At 41.6% G+C, this 20,608-nt stretch overlaps 1 protein-coding gene across 1 annotated transcript in view; it reads left to right on the forward strand.

The window, feature by feature from the left end:
• Positions 1 to 19,578, forward strand: part of uacab (uveal autoantigen with coiled-coil domains and ankyrin repeats b) — a 34,589-nt gene extending 15,011 nt beyond the window's left edge. The window contains exons 2-19 of the mRNA XM_035627834.2: positions 3,402 to 3,532; positions 7,193 to 7,281; positions 8,088 to 8,152; positions 9,834 to 9,891; positions 10,264 to 10,334; positions 10,644 to 10,750; positions 11,523 to 11,704; positions 12,427 to 12,464; positions 12,915 to 12,971; positions 13,366 to 13,473; positions 13,969 to 14,001; positions 14,192 to 14,284; positions 14,559 to 14,589; positions 14,707 to 14,756; positions 15,076 to 17,790; positions 18,452 to 18,604; positions 18,936 to 19,001; positions 19,356 to 19,578. Of these exons, the coding sequence (XP_035483727.1) occupies positions 3,402 to 3,532; positions 7,193 to 7,281; positions 8,088 to 8,152; positions 9,834 to 9,891; positions 10,264 to 10,334; positions 10,644 to 10,750; positions 11,523 to 11,704; positions 12,427 to 12,464; positions 12,915 to 12,971; positions 13,366 to 13,473; positions 13,969 to 14,001; positions 14,192 to 14,284; positions 14,559 to 14,589; positions 14,707 to 14,756; positions 15,076 to 17,790; positions 18,452 to 18,604; positions 18,936 to 19,001; positions 19,356 to 19,427 (4,119 nt within the window). The 3' untranslated portion in view covers positions 19,428 to 19,578. The remainder of the gene's footprint in view (positions 1 to 3,401; positions 3,533 to 7,192; positions 7,282 to 8,087; positions 8,153 to 9,833; positions 9,892 to 10,263; positions 10,335 to 10,643; positions 10,751 to 11,522; positions 11,705 to 12,426; positions 12,465 to 12,914; positions 12,972 to 13,365; positions 13,474 to 13,968; positions 14,002 to 14,191; positions 14,285 to 14,558; positions 14,590 to 14,706; positions 14,757 to 15,075; positions 17,791 to 18,451; positions 18,605 to 18,935; positions 19,002 to 19,355) is intronic.
• Positions 19,579 to 20,608: the final 1,030 nt, after the last annotated feature.

The raw sequence follows: 20,608 nt of genomic DNA on the forward strand, positions 1-20,608 counted from the left end.
TGCAGCCTGTAAAAAGTGATGGAAAACCTGAACTGAAGATGACAAGAGTGTGTAACTGATGTATTACCAGCAGACACCCAGAATAATCTGTGAGGACAGGTAGAGGTCTAACCTGGCTCATCAAGCGTCAGCTGATGTTTTGTCCCAAAGGTCACTGTGTTTAAATAGAAACTTTAGGTAATGTTTGTACGCAACAAGGGTTGAATATCATTTTGGCATCAACAGGCAGCACAGAAAACAATCTAATCAAGAGAAGCTGCTTCTCCGAGCTAATTTGTTTCTTTTGCCCACATTAATGCACAAGTTGATCATTTTACAAATATCCTCTCTGCATTGAATGGATGCTTTCCTTTTTGTAGCCACACTGGCGACATGGCTCTACGTATGTCAGGTGGTCAAATGCTTTGGAATTATAAACAATTTCAAAACATGTTCCAAATATTAATGTTGACAATTTTACTTTAGACTGAAATAAATATTTTGGCTTATAATCAAGTACTTGCGAAATCAATTACATTCCCACCAGCCTTAACTGAACTTACATCAACACATTGTCATTGTGACCATCTTATTGCTTAACTCCTTCTCTTATGTTGGTGAATACTTATTTTCCTCTGATTTCTGTGTGGAATCTTTAGATTTGCATCAAATGACCATACAATGCATTTATTTTTTATACGAGATAAATTAAAAGAGCATTTAATTAAAATGTTTGCATCCAGCCTTGAAAGGTGTAGAGACAAAAAAAAAACAATCACAGAAAAGGGATAAATCAAAAATATAATTATAATATTTTGGTTTAAAAAAAATGCATCAGGGAGCAAAAACTGGTACATTTTTTAAAACTTCTAGAGGAAACCAAAAGTAAATAAAATAACCCCCCAAAATTGCCAATATCTTTTATCCCTACATGCAACCAGGTGTATGTAAAGTATATCCACAGAATCTCTCAGCAACTACATCAGCCACACAAAGTTTAGATAAAATATTTTGTAATGGCACAAATAATCACCTATTTTGATTGTCATCATCAACCAGCTCTCCTTGATACAGAGTGACTACTGCAGTGGCAACTAGCTTGCAAACAACCCTATTATTAACTAGTACATAAACAGATTCCCAAACAAATACTCACACACACACACACATACATAAGCACACCCGTGTGAGATATTTACGTGACCGATGTACAGTATGCTGCGTGGCTTGGTGCCATTTTGGCGCCTTTGTCTCCATGCTGGGGTGAGCAGCTTTCGTAAGTTGACACCTACTTCTTCATATGACATGTCATGTGGACGAGGTCTTTCTGCATGTTTGTGGATATCAGTGCTGCTCTGTTAACGCCAGTCTGGCAGCGGACTGTAACACAAGCCCGCAAAGAGCTGATGCAGTGTGTAAATTGAACGGGTCCACCTATACCTGCTTTTCCTTTCCTCTCCGTGTCCTGTCGGTGTAGCTGTTCTCCTGTGATGTTTGAAAATGAAGTGAATGAAAATGAAAGTTGTGCTGCTTCAGTGTTTACTGTGTTGGCATTAGTGTAGGTGAAGAGGCAGTGTTGTAGTTTATGGCGGGGCTGCAGTCTCAGACAGCTGGTTGTAAAAGGGCTGACATCTAACCTTGCCACCGTGCAGCTCGGATCAGGGGGCTTTGGAGCCACACCACTCTCTTTAGATGGATGAGTTAACAGCAGCTTTTCCCCCCCAGTAGTGTCCCGTGAGGGTAAGTGCCAAAAACACTTCAAATGTGAAAGCCATAATCCCCCTCTAACATTAATATTTTCAGTTGGAGGCAAACAGGGAGCTTGGTGGGGGGGCGGCAATGTAAGCAAGGTCTCTTTGGCTGGCCTTGTTTCATGCTGGCAGCGGTGATAGACACTATCACCATTACTCATGGTGCAGGCATGTCCAGAATGTATTCTTAGCCCCTGTCTTCCTATCAGTCACTACAGAAAGGTTGGAGGGTCAAAAAATAAAGAGGTAACCAGTCTGCAGGGCTGTCTGCAACACCGCTGTTTACCAGGGAGGGGGTGATATTTTAAACTTGGGAGAGCTCACATATTTACCCCACTGAGCCTGACTGACCTTGCCATTTGGTAGGGTGAAGACGCTGGAGACCACTGAGAGAGAAGCTCGTCAGTTCTTACTCAGTAAACTAGTAGCTTGCAGCTTTTGCAGAAAGAAAACAGCCCAAAGAAGAAGAGGAAGATTATCAAAGCAAAAGAAGACTAAGTTAAACAGAAGGTTTGAGGATAAAGACACGAGAATAGAGGGGAAGACACTGGGAGGAGGTGAGAGGGAGCCAGGCTGAGCTGACTTTTACCCCAGAGGAGGAGTTGCAGTTGCCGGCCAGGGCAGGTCCCGGGGCCGGCAGGGCTGGCCCTTCTGCTTCTCCACCTCTACCCCTTCCTCCTCTTTCACTCCTCCTTCTCCTCCCTTTAACCGTCAACCAAACTGCTGTGCAGTGATGAACTCACGGGCAGAGCCCATGAACAACACAGGAATGCTTAGAGAATCCTGCCAACTTAACTCCACTGCCTCAAGTGAGGGGAAACTCCAGAGGCTGAGCCTTCAATAAGAGGACCTCCACTGCAGAATAGACTGTCATCGTTTTGTCCTCATATTCATTCTCCGTTGCTCTCACTGGCTGAGTGCACTGAGAAACGTCAGGGGATTTTTTTATACACTTTGTTTTTCCCACTTTTTTTTCTCCTCTATTTGTGTTTTTGTAAACCGGAACAGTGGCATCCTTTTCAGTAGCACGGTGCAAGGACCAGCTCCACTCACCCAAGATGAGCCGCTGGCTGAAATGCACCTCAATGCACTTTGTAGGTATTCATTGTCAGTCGGTGTTTCTTCTGTCTTATTCTATCATCACAAATTCAATTACCTGAAAGCTGTGCTTTAACTAATGCTGTGAAGACATTATTCTTGAGGCAAATGTGGGCCATAATCATCAGTGGGTCAATTTGGTGACTGACTTCACAACTACAGCATATTGCACATGTTATCAAAGTGACATGTGTATGGTATTATTGAATTTGTTTTGATCTCTCCTGTATAGAGGCCCGCCCCCTCCCCACTTGAATGTTGTTCCCAGAATCCTTGAGAGTACTCATGTTCCCATGCTTTGTAGCTGTCACTCATGAGCATACTTGGTGAAACTGCATTCCAGAACATTATTGACATATTCTGCGTTAACATTAACACTGTTGATGTTTCTGTCAGAAAATGACTTTATACGTGACACTGTCGCATGAATTAGTCATCTTAAACAACTGGAAACCACATGATGACTCTTTTGTTCATCTAAATGTGTTGTGTAGAATATTTGTTCATCTTGGTTTTGGAAATACTGTCAAACACACTGTATGTTGTCTGATAGTTCTTTATCATCATTGTCAGAACACAGACTGGAACAAGTATGATGATCGGCTGATGAAGGCGGTGGAACGTGGCGAAGTGGACAAGGTGGCTGCTGTTCTCGGGAAGAAGGGCATCCTCCCCACCAAGCTTGACGTGGAAGGGCGCTCTGCGTGAGTCAACACAGACACGCACATCTATACACAGACACACACGTCTATACACAGACACAAACACATTCAAGTGGACATTTGTTCCCATCTACTGTGCCTTTTTCAATTATTGCACATCTAAAAATGCTGAGCATCGCAAATTCCAAACATTGTAGTGGTCGCCCCTACTTCACATTCCTGACCCTGTTTCCGAAAAAAGAACAGATAGATGGAAATTCCATTACAATCAGCTCACTCTTACTAGAAAAATAGTTTTACCTCATGCCTCCTTTTATGACAAATTTCTACATTTAACCTTCTTCCAGCTTGCCTATGAAAGTCATAGCAGTTGCATATCGTGTCCATTCTTATTCCCAGAAATGTCCCTGTTAGTGTCCATCTAACCGGAGGTCAGTGTGGGAGTTCGTGTAAAGAATGTTTGTGGCCACTGAAGGCTTGACCACATTGGCCAAAGTCTGTTTATGTAGTCCTCACAGGAAATTACTCCCTGCAAACTCAGATCAGACCCACTGTTGTGCTTGAAACACCAAGTAATACATTAAGTTCCAGCTGCAGACCATTATCAGGATCAGATGACAGCTTGAAGGACCATATTTTACATCGTAGGATTTTTCAGTGGGAAGTTCAGGTTTGGTGGGTTATTTTTGTCGGATAACAACCTTTTATAAAAAGAGGTTAGTCAGAAAGTTAGGATTGGGGGGTTGGTCAACCTAACTGACACAGGTAGAGGGAATTCTGTGCTACTGGATTCTACCATCCAGTAGCACAGATATTTCCTGTATCTCATACAGACCCTTTATTTTGGTCCTGCTGATGATCATAATGGCTCAGCCTTGGAAAGCATTGCACTGAGCTGTTTAAAAAAGCAGGTACTTTGTTTTATTCCTAATTTTAACCAGATTCCAACACCAGTGTTTAGGGAGTCCGGGCGCCCCTAGTGTAATCCTAGATATATGAAGAAGTCAGCAGTGTCTGGCCTGCGCTTCAGGTTTATTTTGACAAAGGCTTTGTTAAAGCATATAACTATGGAGCAGCAGATCCCAAAAGCAAAGGTGCCGAGTATTTTCAGCCGTGTGTGAAATTCTCTTGTAGCAGCACTGCACAGACCAGTGATCGTATACATGCATGGGTGTATATAAACAGAATTATACAAACGACTTATTTAATGTCGGGTAATAAGGTGTTGGAATTTACCAGAACTAAATCCAGAACTTTGGCTGCCAATTTTGGCGATGACGGGCAGTAGAGAATGTTGTACCTAAACACAGTTACGCTCATCATGTAGTGTTCCCCTGCAGGGCCGACCAAACCGAAGTTGTACACGCTAAATTCAAAACATCACCTTAACTGGACATTTATGGAAAGAGGTTACACATTTGCCAGGTCTGCCCAAAACAAAGGTGAACCACAATCGCAACTCAGCAAGTCCGCTAATAGTTCAGTGGGCCACACACAGACCAACATGTGTCTGTGGCATTCTGGCCTCTGCAAAGGCATGTCGGATGGTGATCCCTTGTAATCATGGACCTCCGTGGGGAAACTAATTACTAACTGTTACCTCCAATATACAATTTGGTGTGCCCCAGATTAACCTCACCATGTTCAGCTAATGAATTCAGCTCTAACTGCTATATCGCGGCTTCCAGCCGAGTAAGCGGTTTACGTCTCTACTGTGGCATTAGCTGGCTTCAAATGAGGTAAGCCCACCCATCACACCTGCTCGTTCCATGCAGTTGTGAAAGCTTGCTGGCGTGGCTTTGGCAGCGAAAGAAGTCCGCATGACAGCACACCACTCGCTTGTCCCTGCAGCACAAAACTGTCACTGACTAAAGATACCGGTGCTTGCCCATTGTTTTTCAGGATTAGCAGCAATTAATTTTGTGCTCAAGTGTCTTTTAAGAATAACAATCGTAAGCTCTGGGTTTCACAGTTGGATCTGCGTGTTGTCAGCTTGATCTTATGAGTGATTGAGGACAGACTGAGGTATTGTCTTTTTCCTCTTGCGTGTCTGGACACAAATACTTGGTATTAATTTAGTTATTGGAGAACTGGAGAATTCAGATGACAAAGAAATCTTTCTCAAGATTGATGATCTATCCAAGTTAACATCAGTAGGAAAAACGTATCCTTAGTAAAGTGGTGGTATACTGGTACATTTATTTACTACTTTCAAGTCAACACCTAAACATGAAAGCATTTACATACTGTAAAATTACGACAAAGACAAAAATGTCAGCAAATGTGGTCAATTCATATTTTTTCTTTGCAGCTGCACTAGTACAGTTCTGTCTTCCTGGGGATAAAATAAATTAAAAACAAGAAGATGGGCATTACATAAAAGAGTATTGCAGAACTCAGCGATGTATAGGCTCATCATAATTGACCACATCTTATGGCGTCTGTAGCTTCAGATTGGCACATGACGGCATCAGAACACTTACGGATAATGTGCAACAATGTTGGAGCAAGTTTCACATAGATAATTATGGAAGAATATGCGCACATGTGACTCTGTTCTGAATAATTCCCTCAGTTACTTTCTGGAAACTGCTGTGATTCATGAACTTGACGATCCACGTCCCCCTAACTTGGAAAGCTCTGGTCTGCTTCCTGTCTGCTGTTTGCCCTGAGAGGTCAGGACCCTCCACTGCTCCGTGGAGAACCTGCATCTCGTGCCCATCAACACGGCTTTTAATACCCCCGCCAGTGTTGAGGTGACAGCCTAGCTGTCTCCTTGGCAGATACTTTGGGGTTAGTGTATAAACAGGTTCATGTGGCTCGGTGGGTGACGGACTGAGATAGGTTTACACACAAGTGCTCTGCAGACCTTCGTGGCTTGTGGCAGCAGTGCCGCCGCTGGTTGAATCAGAGAAGGGGAACAGGAATGTTTTCAGTCAAAAGTGATGATTAGAGACAGGTTGAAAAAAAAAACACAAGCGGTGGGAAACTGCTTAGTGAGAAAGCAATAAACAAGGGAATATGCAGGAATACAAATGTGACCAATGTGTCCATTTAGTAGCTGTTGTGGGGCTTTTAGTCGAACCACGTGATCTTAACCAGATTCTCTAGTTGTTTAGAAAATGTAAATATTCAAATTCAAGGACTTCTCGTCCATGTTGGCTGGTTTTAACTGCAGATTCAAGTTTCAAGATAAATTTTGTGTATGAAAAAATATTCTGATCAGTAATGTGCCCAACAGCTCATATTGTTTGTTGCTATCTTGGCCATTTGGTTTCATCACATTATGCAAACTAGACGGTGACCATGAACTTTATTTTTTTTCCAATTTTATTTGTATAGCGCCAAATCACAACATAGACAACATTTTTTTTTCTTACTGTACTATTTGTGAAACGGTTTCTTTTTTTTTCATTAGGATTTATTAGGAAGCAGTATCCACTGGAAAATTTTGTTTGTATAGCTCTTGGTTTTCTTGGAGACATTACTGGCGCTGAGGTGTATTTACTTTGGGAATGCTGATCCTGCTGATAGCAAGGAGCCAGGCGTCCGTTTGAAGTCTCTCTTGTCCTTAGGTTTCACCCTAACCCCCTTCTCTTCACAGCCAATCCCCTTTTCACTTGCCCTTCACTCCGCTGAGCTGTCTACTCTTTGCCATCTCCCTCCACCTAATGTCCTGTCTTAAAATTTCTTGTTTTAAAGGTTTCATTTGGCTGCAACACGAGGACACCTAGACTGTCTCAAACTCATCCTGGGACACACTGTTGATGTCACTGCGACTGATGCCACGGGTGAGTTCAGGCTGGAATCAAAGCAGCATCCTGGATCCATGGCGATCACATCAGTGACATAGACCTCATACTGAAACCACTATAACATAATAAGCAACAAAGTAGTTGTTTCATTTGAACATTGACCACATACATATTTTTGCTATGATTAAAAAATTTACCACACCAGACCTTGTTATCGCTCATAGTAGGTGTGATATTAGTATCACATTCTCACATTCTGAATTTAGGAAGGTTTAGGTAGTTGTACATGGACGGAAATGTGTGTTGGCAGAAAATCGGTTTCATTAGTGGTCTATTTCTGTCTCTCTGCTCACAAGCAAAAGTGCTAATTTTTTTCATTACGGCAGCTGGGCAGAATGTATTTTGAAAGTTGAGGCTGAGTAATTACAAATTTACAAAATTGCTAGTAAGTCACAAATTGATTCATCCCCTTGTTCAGAATCAATGCAGACAGAAGGCACAAAGAAGTGAAGCAAAGGAGAGGCAAGAATGGAAGCAAATGTTCACATCCATGTTAACTTGCTAGCGGTGTCCTCCTTCTCTGCCTTCGTCAGCACATTGCTGCATATCTTTGCATAATGTCAGATGCCTGTTGATCAGTGGAATAGTGTGACACCGTTGTGAGGACTCTGTAGGTGAACAAAATGTGTAAAATATTAGCTCCATAATGCTTCCAGATGTCAGAAACTCCACAGGGAACCTTTCAAGTGATACAAGTTGAGTCATACACACAGTGTAGTAAAATATGTACATGCAAACCCTAGATTCTGAATGTACTTGATTTCCTCATTTATCGCTTTCAGGTAAAAATGCTCTTCACCTGGCGTCAAGAAACGGACATTCTCTGTGTGTGCAGAAACTCTTGCAGGTAAATTGCAATCGTTCCCTCTGATGTTTCACTAACACTATTTGTCCCCGACTGATATTTTCTCCTGTAAGGAAATATAACCCCATAACAATCTCATATTAGGTTCATCTTAACATTTCCCTTTTTTTCTTGCTCATGTTGGGGTATCGTGTATCTTCACTCTGCTGAATGTGTGACCCACAGAGCAGCTACTCACTCAGTTTCCCTTTCAGCTCCTTTAAATAATTGCTGCCAAACAACTCTGGCATCTGTGCCCACTGCGTATTGGTCAACAGTAGTCCCTGTTGAGTCACCGTGCCCCACATGAGGATTTATGTGTTTACAATGAGAGGGCTACCTCTGTAATATTGTGCCCCTCTTAGCGTCGTAGCCCTTCCCCCTGCCCCCCGTCCCTCGCATGGCAGTAAGGGCGTAGCTGGTTGTGGGGGGTTGTCAGTGGTGTTGACAAGCCTTCCCTCCTGCAAACCTGTCGCCCATTCTTGGTGCCGTCATCACACCAGACATAGCAGCTGGACGCCATCACCTGCCACCCCCACCACCTCCACTATCTCCCTCTGAAAGCCCAGACCCTCAAAGTATAGGGTATCCCCCCCCTCCACGCTCAGCTCCCATTGCCGCTCAAGCGCCTCCTCCCCCCCTAAAGCTTTGTCATTTGAGCGTGCAGCTAATTTTTGTTTCTTGTTGCTAGAGAGAGTTGGATTTTTTTTTAGTGGGGAGCAGAGCTCGCTGGCAAGCCTACCCAGCAACACCAGGCCCCTGTTAGCATTAAGTGCAGGCCCCCATCACCACAGTGCTCCAGTCACTGGTGTCCAACCAGCTGACCGACTGTGAAGAGATGTCACAAGCATGTCAGCAGAGCACATGACCTGCCTACTTAGTTTCCACTGCCAACAAATGGAAATAAATGATTTTGTAAGACATTTTCTTGTTTAGCTGCAACATCGAAACATTATTAAACCATTATTTAGAAACAATTTCTTACATCCAGGAGTAGATTTGAGGTTAGACAACCAGTGGTCTTTCGTCAGTTGAAATAAATTTACCCGCCTTGTATAATAAACCATCTGCTCTCGCATCACCAATGTGACTTAATATTCTTTTTAGTTTTTTTAGCTTTGAAAAACAAAAAATCTTTGCCCATGACATTGTCCACTAAGAGAAAATGGTTATATTTGACTTATTGAGTTGACTAAATAGACTATAATACAGAGAGCCAAATAGTATTGACCCAGCTGCAATTTTATACACAAATTTCTTTATATAAATTATGATTGAGGCCTTTTAGTGTTGTGCAGAATGGCTCTGTGCCAATATACCATCACAACTGGGAAAATAGTTCCATTTTAATACTGATATACTGATATACGATACTGATTGAAATCACAGATGTTCTTTAAGTCTGTGTTGTCTCTGCTTGCTCGGCTTCCTGTGTTAAATTGTCATGAATCAACTTTCATTTTCATAATGAAACCATTTTTTTACAGAATTACTGTAGATTGTCAGTACTAGTTAGTGTGAACTTAAAGTGGGGTTATTAAGTATTCAATTTATATATATATATATATATATATATATATATATATATATATATATACATATTATCATTGATATTTCAATGCCAGTAAAATTATTGGCTTCACTTAAGTCTATTGAGCCAAACCATGTTTATGTTCATTTACAGCACAACTGTCCAGTTGGAAATGTGGACCTACAAGGAAGAACAGCTCTACATGATGCTGGTAAGACTCGACTAGTACTAACTCGTCTACTCTACCCTCCACGAGGCTCTATCTCTGAATCTGCTCTACTGTAGTACTGACTCTGACTGTACTCCACTTTAGTCCCAACTCTTTTTTTTACTTTACCTTCACAAGGACTTTACTCAACTCGACCCTCCTCCACTCAAAATGTTAATGTTTACCACATCCTTTGTTACGCAAAATAAACCCAGACAGTATAATAATGACAAGGTGCTGTGTTTGATTTGACTTTCAACATATAAACCCAGGTCCACACCAGCACTTGAGCTTACCTGGTGGACATGTGTTTCTATGTGTTATTGTAAATGGGATGGAATGATTGCAGTTGTTTCTTTTCTTTTCTCTCTACAGTAATGGCCGGCTGCCCATCCAGCGTGAAACTTCTCTGTGACAGCGGGGGTTCTGTCAATGCCACTGATTTTGTAAGGTTTAATATTGCACCTTATTTCACACATTGTTATGTAATAGTCTCTTTTTTTATTCTCTCTGCCAACTGTGAAGTTGTCATTATCATCAAGTTGTCATCAATCAGTTTGCACCTTCATGGCTGTTACCTTGTTTGTTGCCATTATTGACTACATCTAAGTTTAGAGAGATGAGCCTTTTCTGCTTTGGGGGTTAGAGACAAATTTGACACTTTGGATTGGGCTGTGTGGAGCTGTATTGTGTCATACCAGTGTAATTTTGTGTACATGTGTGTATTTATGTGTCTGTCTTTGATTTTTCTCCAGGATGGCAGGACACCTCTGGTGCTGGCAACCCAGATGTGTCATTCACGCATCTGTCAGCTGCTGCTTGAGCGAGGGGCTGATATCACCATACGGGACAAACAAAACAAGTAAGATATGTCACCCCTCATGGTGTTGATCTTTGGTAGGTTTGGCAAATAGTAATTACAATGATTGCAAATCTGTGTTTCTTACAAAAAGCAACTTTTTGGCATTATTTAAAGTCATACTACTTGGATTCATTGCAACTGATTTCCTTCTGACATTAACATAAAATCACAGAAAATAAAGTTTGCTTTAGCTATGAACTTTATGTCGGAAAGTATTTTTGAAAGGCAGTTCACCTTACTTGCTTCGCAAGAGGGACCAAACAAACCTTTCAACGAAACTCAATACCAGAAAACAGAGAATTACAACAGAAACAAAGGATAAGATAAGATGCCTCTGTACATGTGTACATTACATTTTCATATCTAATGTCAAATGAATGTGTCGGGTTTACTTGGCTTACTTAAGTTCTGAAATCGATGTTATTGTTACATGGTTACATTGCATTTTGCAGTTTAATATAACATTTAACATCATAACAGTGTGGTGCAACAGAATGGTACAAGTTGCCACTTATTTATTGTTTTTTCTAAGCAGCATTTGTAGCCCAAAGCAAAAACAGCCCTTTTAAAAAATGTGATCCAAAAACAACTAGATGTGACAAAAACAGAACCAATTAGCTCAGTTAAGCAAAATGCGTGGGGAATTATGGTTTTTGAAATGTTTTGATTTAAATTCTGCAGATCAATCATATCATTTACACAGTGGTTACATGGCTAGTTTAGTAGTTTGTTTATGTTCTTGCTCATAATCTGTCTTTGTTGATCCCCTCAGGACGGCGCTGATTCTGGGCTGCGAGTTCGCCTGTAAGGATGCAGTGGAGGTGTTGCTGAAAAGCGGCACTGACGTGAAGGCGGTTGACAGCTTGGGTCATGATGCATTTCACTACGCTCGCCTCAGCAAGAATCAGGAGCTTGTTGGAATGGTTAAAAGTTACCTTGACAAAGCCACGAGAGGTAAGAAGCAAAACAACCCCAGAGACAGAACGTAAAAGAATCCTTTAGCAGTCTGCCTGACATATGACTGTTGTGTGGGTAGTTCTGATGATTGCCAAATGATGATGAAGAATTGGTGGGAAAAAACAGCATATACAGTTTGAAATCAATCTTGGAAATCCCCTCCCTGTTTATTTCTAAAAGTTCGAAAACATTTTAAGTTTCCAAAATGAAAAGCAATTCGGACAAAGGGCAACAGGGTTGTAGACTTTTGCTTGCTCTGTTCGAGCTACAAGACATTACTTGTATATAAAGTAATACTGACGCGAGTCATTGATTTTCTACAAGCAAACAGCAAAGTGTGGCACATTTTGGCTACATGTGGGAAAATATGTCAAAACCATAAAATATATCGACAGAAATAGCCTACTGCTGTTTTATTTTTTAATTTCTATTGGTTTGCTTATATTAACATGGTTTAAGACTTACTATAGAGAAGTATTATTATTGCAGCACATTACAATTGTGGCTCCATACCGCTTGTATTTTAAATTTCTTATCTTTCTGTGATTTATTTTATTTGCTTTTAACTTTCTTGTGCACATTCCTCTCCTGGAACGTGTTTTCTGTGTAAACATACCTTTCTTTTGATATTTTTGTTGTTGTCTATTTTTTGTCAAATCGTGATGACATATGGGAGGAAAAATTTAACCTGAACTTGCTATTTCCTGGTTTCATTGCAGATAAAGAGGCCGCAAGGATTGAACAGTGGAAACGACAGGTAATCCTGCAGCATTCAATTTACTGGCCAACCTCATTAAATATGTATAACACCTAATATTAAAATGACCTGTGTACATGTAGCATGATGGAAATACCAATGAAGTGACATTTTTGTAGCCCTGTTTTCATGATGCCTTTTGTTAAAGGTCTGCACGATCCCAGAACTGTTGTTGACATTAATAAATCAGAATCCTTCCTGTCCAGCATTCAAATGTTTAGACACGGCGAAGTCTGTGTCATAAAAATCTTTTTCACATTTTGAATCCATTTTTTTGAATTGGAGTTGTGTTGTACAGCTTTTTCATATTTTAGAATCTGCAAGTTACTCTCTGTCTCTCAGTTGTACATGACTGCCATCTAGTGATTATTAGTGAGAGTTGTTCCACTCACTCTGAGCTCCTGGTTGTATGTGCTGTACAACCTCTTAACGTGGTTGTCTCATCCTCAGCATTCAGTGGAGAGATCAGAGGCAACTGAGGCTAACAGACGGGATCTGATCGTACATGTAAGTGTCTCACACGTCAAAGAAACTCATGACATTCACAGTATTTGCAATCAACAGACAAGGTTAAAACAATGTGAGGATGAACTCATACTGATGATGACTCTACAAAGTCAGGATTATCACCTGAATCTAGTTTTATAGCAAGATTTTCAGTCTCACCAATTATAGTGGTTTTCAGTGAGTGCACCTAGTACATTTCACTGTTCACTACCTGCTCAGCACGAAACAGAAGACAGACACAGTTAGCTTGTAGCTGGTGAACATGTCAACCGTCTGGCAACTAAAGAGACGGATATTTTCTTCTTCAGAAGTGGGTGGAGTGGTGCCAAAAATAGTTTTTGCAGCTTTGTACATTTTTAAGCTTTAAACTTTTATGCGTATACGTGTGTTTTAGGACCTGGAGAAGCAGAACGAGACCCTGCAGGAAAATCTCAGGAAGTACCACCAGGAGCAGAGAACCCTGATAGATAAGGTCAACATACTACAGCAACAGCTCACACAGGTAAACAATACGCCGCCACAGCAAACACGACAAGCTTGACGAGGCAGTACAATTCTGTAAAAACCTCTTAGCAGGCTACTTGTTAATTCAGGCTTATTTTCTGTCAGTGTGTATGGTTTTTTGGGGGGATGGGTAGACCTGAGGCTCCTTCATGAGGTTTGGGTGTCAAATATAAGGAGATGTAATAATAAAAGATGAGATAAGACTTGCTCTCTTAAATTAATATCATAGTCCCAGGTTCTGCCAAGATAATAAATGTATTATTTGATTAAGTGTTTTTTTAAACTACAGGTGACTGTTCTGACTACTGATGTCTTATGTAAAAGAAATGTAATTACTTAATTACTTAGAAAGGCTACATTAACTGAGCATAATAGATTCCTCAACATTAGCTGCCAGAACGATTTCCAGTCACAAGAGAACAAGGAAATTAACTCAAATGTATTTTAGTGGTGTACATTGTCAATAAACAATCCTCTTTTCTTTAATCTCCAGGAAAAAACGACAGTGGAAGACACTCAAAAAGAGGTATGAAGTAGAAATGATCTCTTGGACATAATGGGCCTCATTTGGATGTATATTTTCAGAGCAAATATCAGTTCATTGAAACTGACCCTGAACTCAGACCCTTGCTGTTTTCTGTTACCATTATTCAAATCAGTTGTTTATTTATCTTAACATGTTGTTCTTGTTTTTTTAAAAACTTTTTTATTGTCAGAAGGACCACTTGAAGGTATTACTCAGTGCAAAAGAGCGAGAGGAAGGAGCTCGAGGCCCAGAGACAGTCAAGGTCCAGCTCCGCAGTACTTTGGTCAGTAACTTTATATTTATGTATATATGTGTTTGTGTGTGTGTCTGTGTGTGTGTGTGTGTGTGTGTGTGTGTGTGTGTGTGTATATATATATATACACACACACACACATACATATATGCTGTATATATAGACTGTATATATATGCTTTTAGAAAATGCATAATAAATGTAGCGAACATCACAGCAAGTATATGACATAAATCAGTGCTGTTAAAACATAAGTTTAATATCAGCCATTTGTAATGAGAGTATTTATCTGTGTGTGTTCACAGGGAGACTACACTGGGCAGTCTGTTATCAAAGGTAAGCTTTCCTCCATTTCTTCAATCATAAAGAAAAAAAAGTTATACCATTATTTCAAACTTCACCAGAGGATTATGAGTTTTGTTTCAATGCTGTTTGAACACTTTTGTGTTGCAGGCAAAGAAAATATTTTGGTCAAACAAACTGCCAGTCTTGATTCTGATCAGGTACGTTTGTATTTGTTACATATGACTTGCAAATATTTAAAATGTGTTAGTAGTTTACATCTAAACAGTCTGGCTTAACTGCTAACAGTATTCCGATCCTGAAATATAGCTTTCAGCAATAGATTTTTTTTTTTTAAACCTAATTCAATCCAAAACCCCTAAGACCTAATCAGTCTGTATTGAAAAATAAAGTAAAAGCTGAGGTGACCTGGCAGAACCCTTTTGTGGATGTATGACAAAGCGATCAACCGTGGCTGGTTTTCCATTAAAATAACACAATATTTGTATTGGTATTAATGTTTTCCCTTTTTGTCTGTAGATGCTCCAGAATCCTGCTATGTCACGTTCACTGTCCAGACCTCTAGAGAAGAGTCCGCCAGCTGTCGCCTGGGACCTCTCCGGTGAACTGGATGCACTCCGACATGAACTTGAGGCTGTCAAGAGAAATCAACAGGCATCAGAGGAAGAGACAGCGCGGCTTCAATCCGCCCTGAACCGTAAAAACCGTGAGTGCCAAGAACTGGTCCAAAGCCGAGACGCCATCCAGAGACAGGCTGACCAGCAGGTTCAAGAGCTTGAGGATGCCTTGGGAGACGTCCAGAAGAGGATGCTGGACTCTGAGTGTAAAGTCAAGCAGCTACAAGCCCATGTGGTCGCTGTTAAGGAACACTTAGGAGGCCAGGCGACGGAAGAACTGCGTGTCCAGCTCCAGGACATCAAGGCCAAGTATGAAGGTGCTTCAGCTGAAGTTTGTCGTGTTCGAAACCGCCTCAAACAGAGCGAGAAGGCCCTGGAGGAGTACAAGTCCAGCGAAAGCCAGCTCGCAGCTGAGGCAGAAAGTCTTAACCAAGAGGTGGGAGCTCTGACTGCAGAACGAGATGAGCTTACAGAAACCCTTTTAGAAATGGAAACCCAGTTGAAGGAGACCCAGACTAAACATGGCAACACGGTACCCGCTGAGAAATTTGACAACATGAAAAACCTGCTGAGCAATGCAGTTGACGAGAAGGAACGACAGCTCGCTGAGCTGAGGGAAGACTACGACCGTGTGCTGGAGGAGGTGGCAGAGCTCCATCGAAAGCTTGATAGTCCGTCATCCCAGGGAGGATCAGGGGCGATGTCTGCTGAGGAGCAACAGAGGATACGGGCTGCTCTCGAAGAGCAAAATGCTTCGCTGAAGAGGAAACTGGTGGATGTCACCGCCAAAAGCCAGGCTCTAATTCAGGAGGTCGAGGAGAGTGAAGAGGAAAGAGATATACTACGAGACCAGCTGGATGAGCTCAACAGCAGGATTGAGATCGACTTTATGCCCGTAAAGGATCACGAGGAAGCTCGGAGAAACATGGTAACAGCTTTGGAGGAGCTGGAGGACAAACTGGTGGAAGCCAGTGAACGTTACGGAAAAGCAGAGGGGCAAGTCCAGCAGCTTCAAACGGAGAGGGCTACGCTGCAGGAGAATATCAGGAGTGTCCAAACAGCCCGGGAGAAACACCAGAGTGACATGGAAGCTCTGAGGTCTCAGAATGCCGATCTGACGAAGAAACTTGAACTGCAACAGAAGAGATGCGAAGACCGAGACAAAGAGTGTGTACAGCTGACCACACAGAGCCAGACTCTGAAACAGAGCTTGGAGGGAGAGTATGTTTCCAGGCAGCAGCACGAGCAAGTGAAGATGGAGTTAAGTTCCACATTAGAAAGAGTGAAAGCTGAGATGTTGAAGTTGGAGACCAAGGAAAAAGAAAGTGGGGAAGAATTGAAGAATGTGAAAGAAGGAAATGATAAGTTGAAAGAAGAGTTGGAAAAAGTTCTTTTGGAAATTAAAAAAAACTACATAAGCATAGAAGACCACAAAGCGACGACAGACAAACTGAATGCAGCTGTGGTTGAGGCGGAGAATAGAACAAAACAAGTGTCAGATATGCATGTGTTGGCCCAGGAGGAAACGGCGAAACTTACCCAAGAATTAGAGGCCCAGAAGAAAGAACTTGATACCATACAGGAGGCTATTCAGTCCAAGTTTATTCCACTGACGGCGGCTGAGGAGAAAGAACACTCTTACAGCGCCCAGGTGAAGGAGCTGACAGTCAAGCTGTTGGACATGGAAGAGAAATACAACAAAGAACGGTCTGCTGGAGAGAGCGGCAAGCAGGAGAAAGAGAAACTAAAACTTGAGATAGAATCTGTCCAACAAACACTGGACATTGCTTTAGTTACCAGAGAAAAGCACAAGGAAGTGGAGGAAGAGTTTGTGGGTAAATATGAGGAACTGACTCAGCAGTTGGTCAGATTGGAGCAGCAGCATGAGGAAGTTACACTTCAGAGAGCCGATCTTCAAGACCAGAATGCCCTCTGCAACACCCAGATCCAGAATCTCCAGGAGCGTCTGAAATCGGAGTTGACCCGAATAGCGACATATGACTCGGAGCTTAAAGCCCTCAATGATGCCATGCAGCAGGCCCAGGCCGATTGCAAGAAGGCAAGAGAGACTCAGCAGGAGGAGGCCCAGAGGGTTTGTGCCTTGCAGAAAGAACTGCAGCAGCAGCGTGGGGATCAGACGTCTCTGCTGCAGCGACACGCCACTGCCAAGGAGGCGATTGAGGCTGAAGTCGCCCAGCTTCAGATGGCTCTCCGTGAAGAGGAGGAGAACAACGCCCAGAGGGCCGAAGATGTGGCTGCCCTGCAATCTGAGCTCCTTCAGGCCACACAGGCTCTGGAGGACATTCGCTACAAGGAAGACCAAATGAACCAGCTGAAGAAGGAGAAGCGGCAGCTGGAGGAGGAGGCTGCCAACCTGAGCAACAAGCTACTGAGCTTAGCAGAAGAGTGCGAAGAGGCCCACCAGGAGGCGACACAGGCAAGGGAGGGTGAGGGCAAGGCCCGGGCAGAGAGGGAGGCTCTCCAGGAGAAGGGATGTGCCATCGAGAGAGAAATTAGAGAGCTGAAAGGGAGATACGACGAGTCGCTCAGCACCATCTGTGATCTTCAGAGGAGGATTCAGACTTCAGCTCAGCAGACTGAAGCCAAAGATAAGAAGGTAGTAAATAACTGTCATTATGATTTAGTTACTAAAGCTGTTTTCAGACATGAACCCTGGAAAATGCAGACTTTTCTAAGTGTTCTGTTCACATATGATGAACGCAGCAGGAGATTGTCCGAGTCAGTTGCATTCGCACCACCAGGAACATTCTGTGGCATCTGGGTAGAGCATGCAAGAGGCCGGACATATCGATAACTCCACTGCAGAAAGACGTTTTTGGAGAGTTTCCTGCTGTATTGTCACATGGACTCAATTAGACATTTTCGGGAAATTTTACTAGGGGGCTGGCAGTTCTGGTTAATGTCCGGAGTAATAATTGCATTCTCACATGCAGCCCCTCCAGAAACTTTCAGGAAAATGTCTGGATACCAATGTCTGAAATTAGCTTATTACATACTTAGCACTTTTAATAACTGCTCTGTCGTGGTTTTATTATTCAAACAACCTTTGGTACAGACAGTATTTGTATTGATTCAAAATGTGATAATCCACCAAGGAAATCAATCGGTCTGTTTTAACTCTCAGGCAAAAAAATCTGATTTTGATAGAAAATATGTTTTTTTCAAGCATTTGGTTCTATTTTTTTGGATAAAAATCTTTTTCATTTGTAAGTGATGAAAAACATCAATCGACAATAACGTTAATATTTGTGTGTCAGATCACAGAGTTGCTGACAGACGTTGAGCGATTGAAGCAGGCACTGAACGGTCTGTCCCAGCTGGCCTACACAAGCAACACACCCAACAAGAGGCAGACGCTGCACATCGACACACTCCAGGCTCAGATCAAGAACCTACAGCAGCAGCTGGCTGTGAGTGGACACACGTCACATATTAAAACATGTTTAACGGAAAAGGATGCAAACGCATTAATATCCTGCTTTTGTTAGTGACTGACTGGAAAACAGAATCCTGGGAATCCTTTTCTTTTTTTGGGGGGGCAAATTGAACAGTTAATAGAACAAAGCATACAAATATGATAGAATATGAATGATTCTTCCATGTATGAAACCCTTCCACTCCCTCCATGTAACCTATAATTAACTTTAAAAAGAAATTGGGTGCTGTTCTTACTGTAACACTTAAGTGGAAGACTTAACCGTATCATCTTCATGTCTTCCTCCCTCCCTTCTGCTCCATCAGGATGCTGAGAGGCAACACAGGGAGGTGGTTTCAATTTATCGAACTCATCTTCTCAGTGCAGCGCAGGTAACTTCCTCTCGTCCTTCTCTATTGAAGTGCCAGTTGTCTGATTTCTTTCTGAAACTGTGTCATAATTGGTATATGTATGTGGTAAGCGTATGTTAAAAAACAACAAAACAATCCAGAGAACTGTGCAACGTGTTCTTTAATGTAACTTACTTTGGAAAAGAAATGAATGATTTAATCAAAACATACTTGATTGCTTAAAGGGCCAATCGATTAGTTCGAGACAATCGAGTTTGGTCTTCATAATTTTTTTGTAATTGATAGGTCATTTTCCAACAACATATTCTAAAAAACTTGAATGCACCTGAATGAAATTGATTAACAGAAACCCATTTCTGATCATTTGATTCGCAGGGCCACATGGATGAGGACGTCCAGGCCGCCTTACTACAGATCATCCGCATGAGAGAGGAGTTTGTGTGTTAAAGTTTCCTCCGACAAAACACAATGATACCTACGGACTCAGATTCACGGTTTTCACAGTGTCACTTGCTGTGGCCCCTGTGGGTGCTCAGTGTGTGTGTGTGTGTGTGTGTGTGTGTGTGTGTGTGTGTGCGCGCGCGTGCGTGTCTGTTTGTCTTTCAGCAAAGCTTCTCCAAACAGGGTTTTTCTGAAATTCATTTTGTTGAAGTATGGCTGTACTTCAAATATCTAACTCTGAGATGTGGGTACAGATGAATAACTGTTGGTTTTATTGATACAAATGTGAAACTTCAACACAAACAAATGAAAACACAATTTACTGAAATTGCTTTTATATCACTATATTCAAGCCTCATGTCCTATATCAGACTTACCAGTGAAATCATTTGGACATTATCATCATGTTTTCTAGTTGCTGGAACAGTGTGAAAATGCGATTCCATACATTTCTGTCAAATCTTTTTTTTTTTTGTGGTGTGGATTAACCCATTATATTCATTAATTTAGAAGTTATTTGAAATGTGGGTCACCTTTCGTAGGATACTTGAAATGCTCAGCTGAATGTAAAATGGACATGGACACAAACTTTTCACATTCCCACTTGACAGTCAGCTCTCATACAGTGTTTTTCTATGTAACAGCAATTTTTGCTACAATCGTAAAGGGTAGGTTCACTGTTTTTTTTATCAAGTCAATCTTAATGCAATACTCACATCCCTGCACGATTTATTTGAATGAGTTATTGGATTCTATAGTTTTTGCTCCTGCTCATACTAGTACTAAAGCGATCTCCAAAAAGTTGACAATACACAAGGATTAATGATGGTGTAAAATTGACAGGAGGTAAACATTATCTAACCCCAAAAAGAATCATTATGTCAAAAGGTGTGTGTCTTTTGACACAGACCATTCCTTGTTCTGTGGCGGTTTACAAGTCAATCTCAAACACGTTAGCATTAGCGTTAAGCAGTGGTAGAGGACATATGTAGAGGCCTTAAAAATCTTACATGCAAATCTTTTTTGATGATTTCAACAGTACTTTGCAATCAGTTCATTAGGCATGTAAACCAGCAAGGAAGAGGATTTAAAAAAAAGTCAATATTCTTGGATCTGCTAAAGGAGTTTAGTTAACGCAGACAGTAGAGATGCAGATGAGTATTTTTTGCCAAAACTCCTGTATTTTA

This window comes from Scophthalmus maximus, chromosome 4, assembly GCF_022379125.1.
Source record: "Scophthalmus maximus strain ysfricsl-2021 chromosome 4, ASM2237912v1, whole genome shotgun sequence".
In the NCBI taxonomy this organism is placed as follows: domain Eukaryota; kingdom Metazoa; phylum Chordata; class Actinopteri; order Pleuronectiformes; family Scophthalmidae; genus Scophthalmus; species Scophthalmus maximus.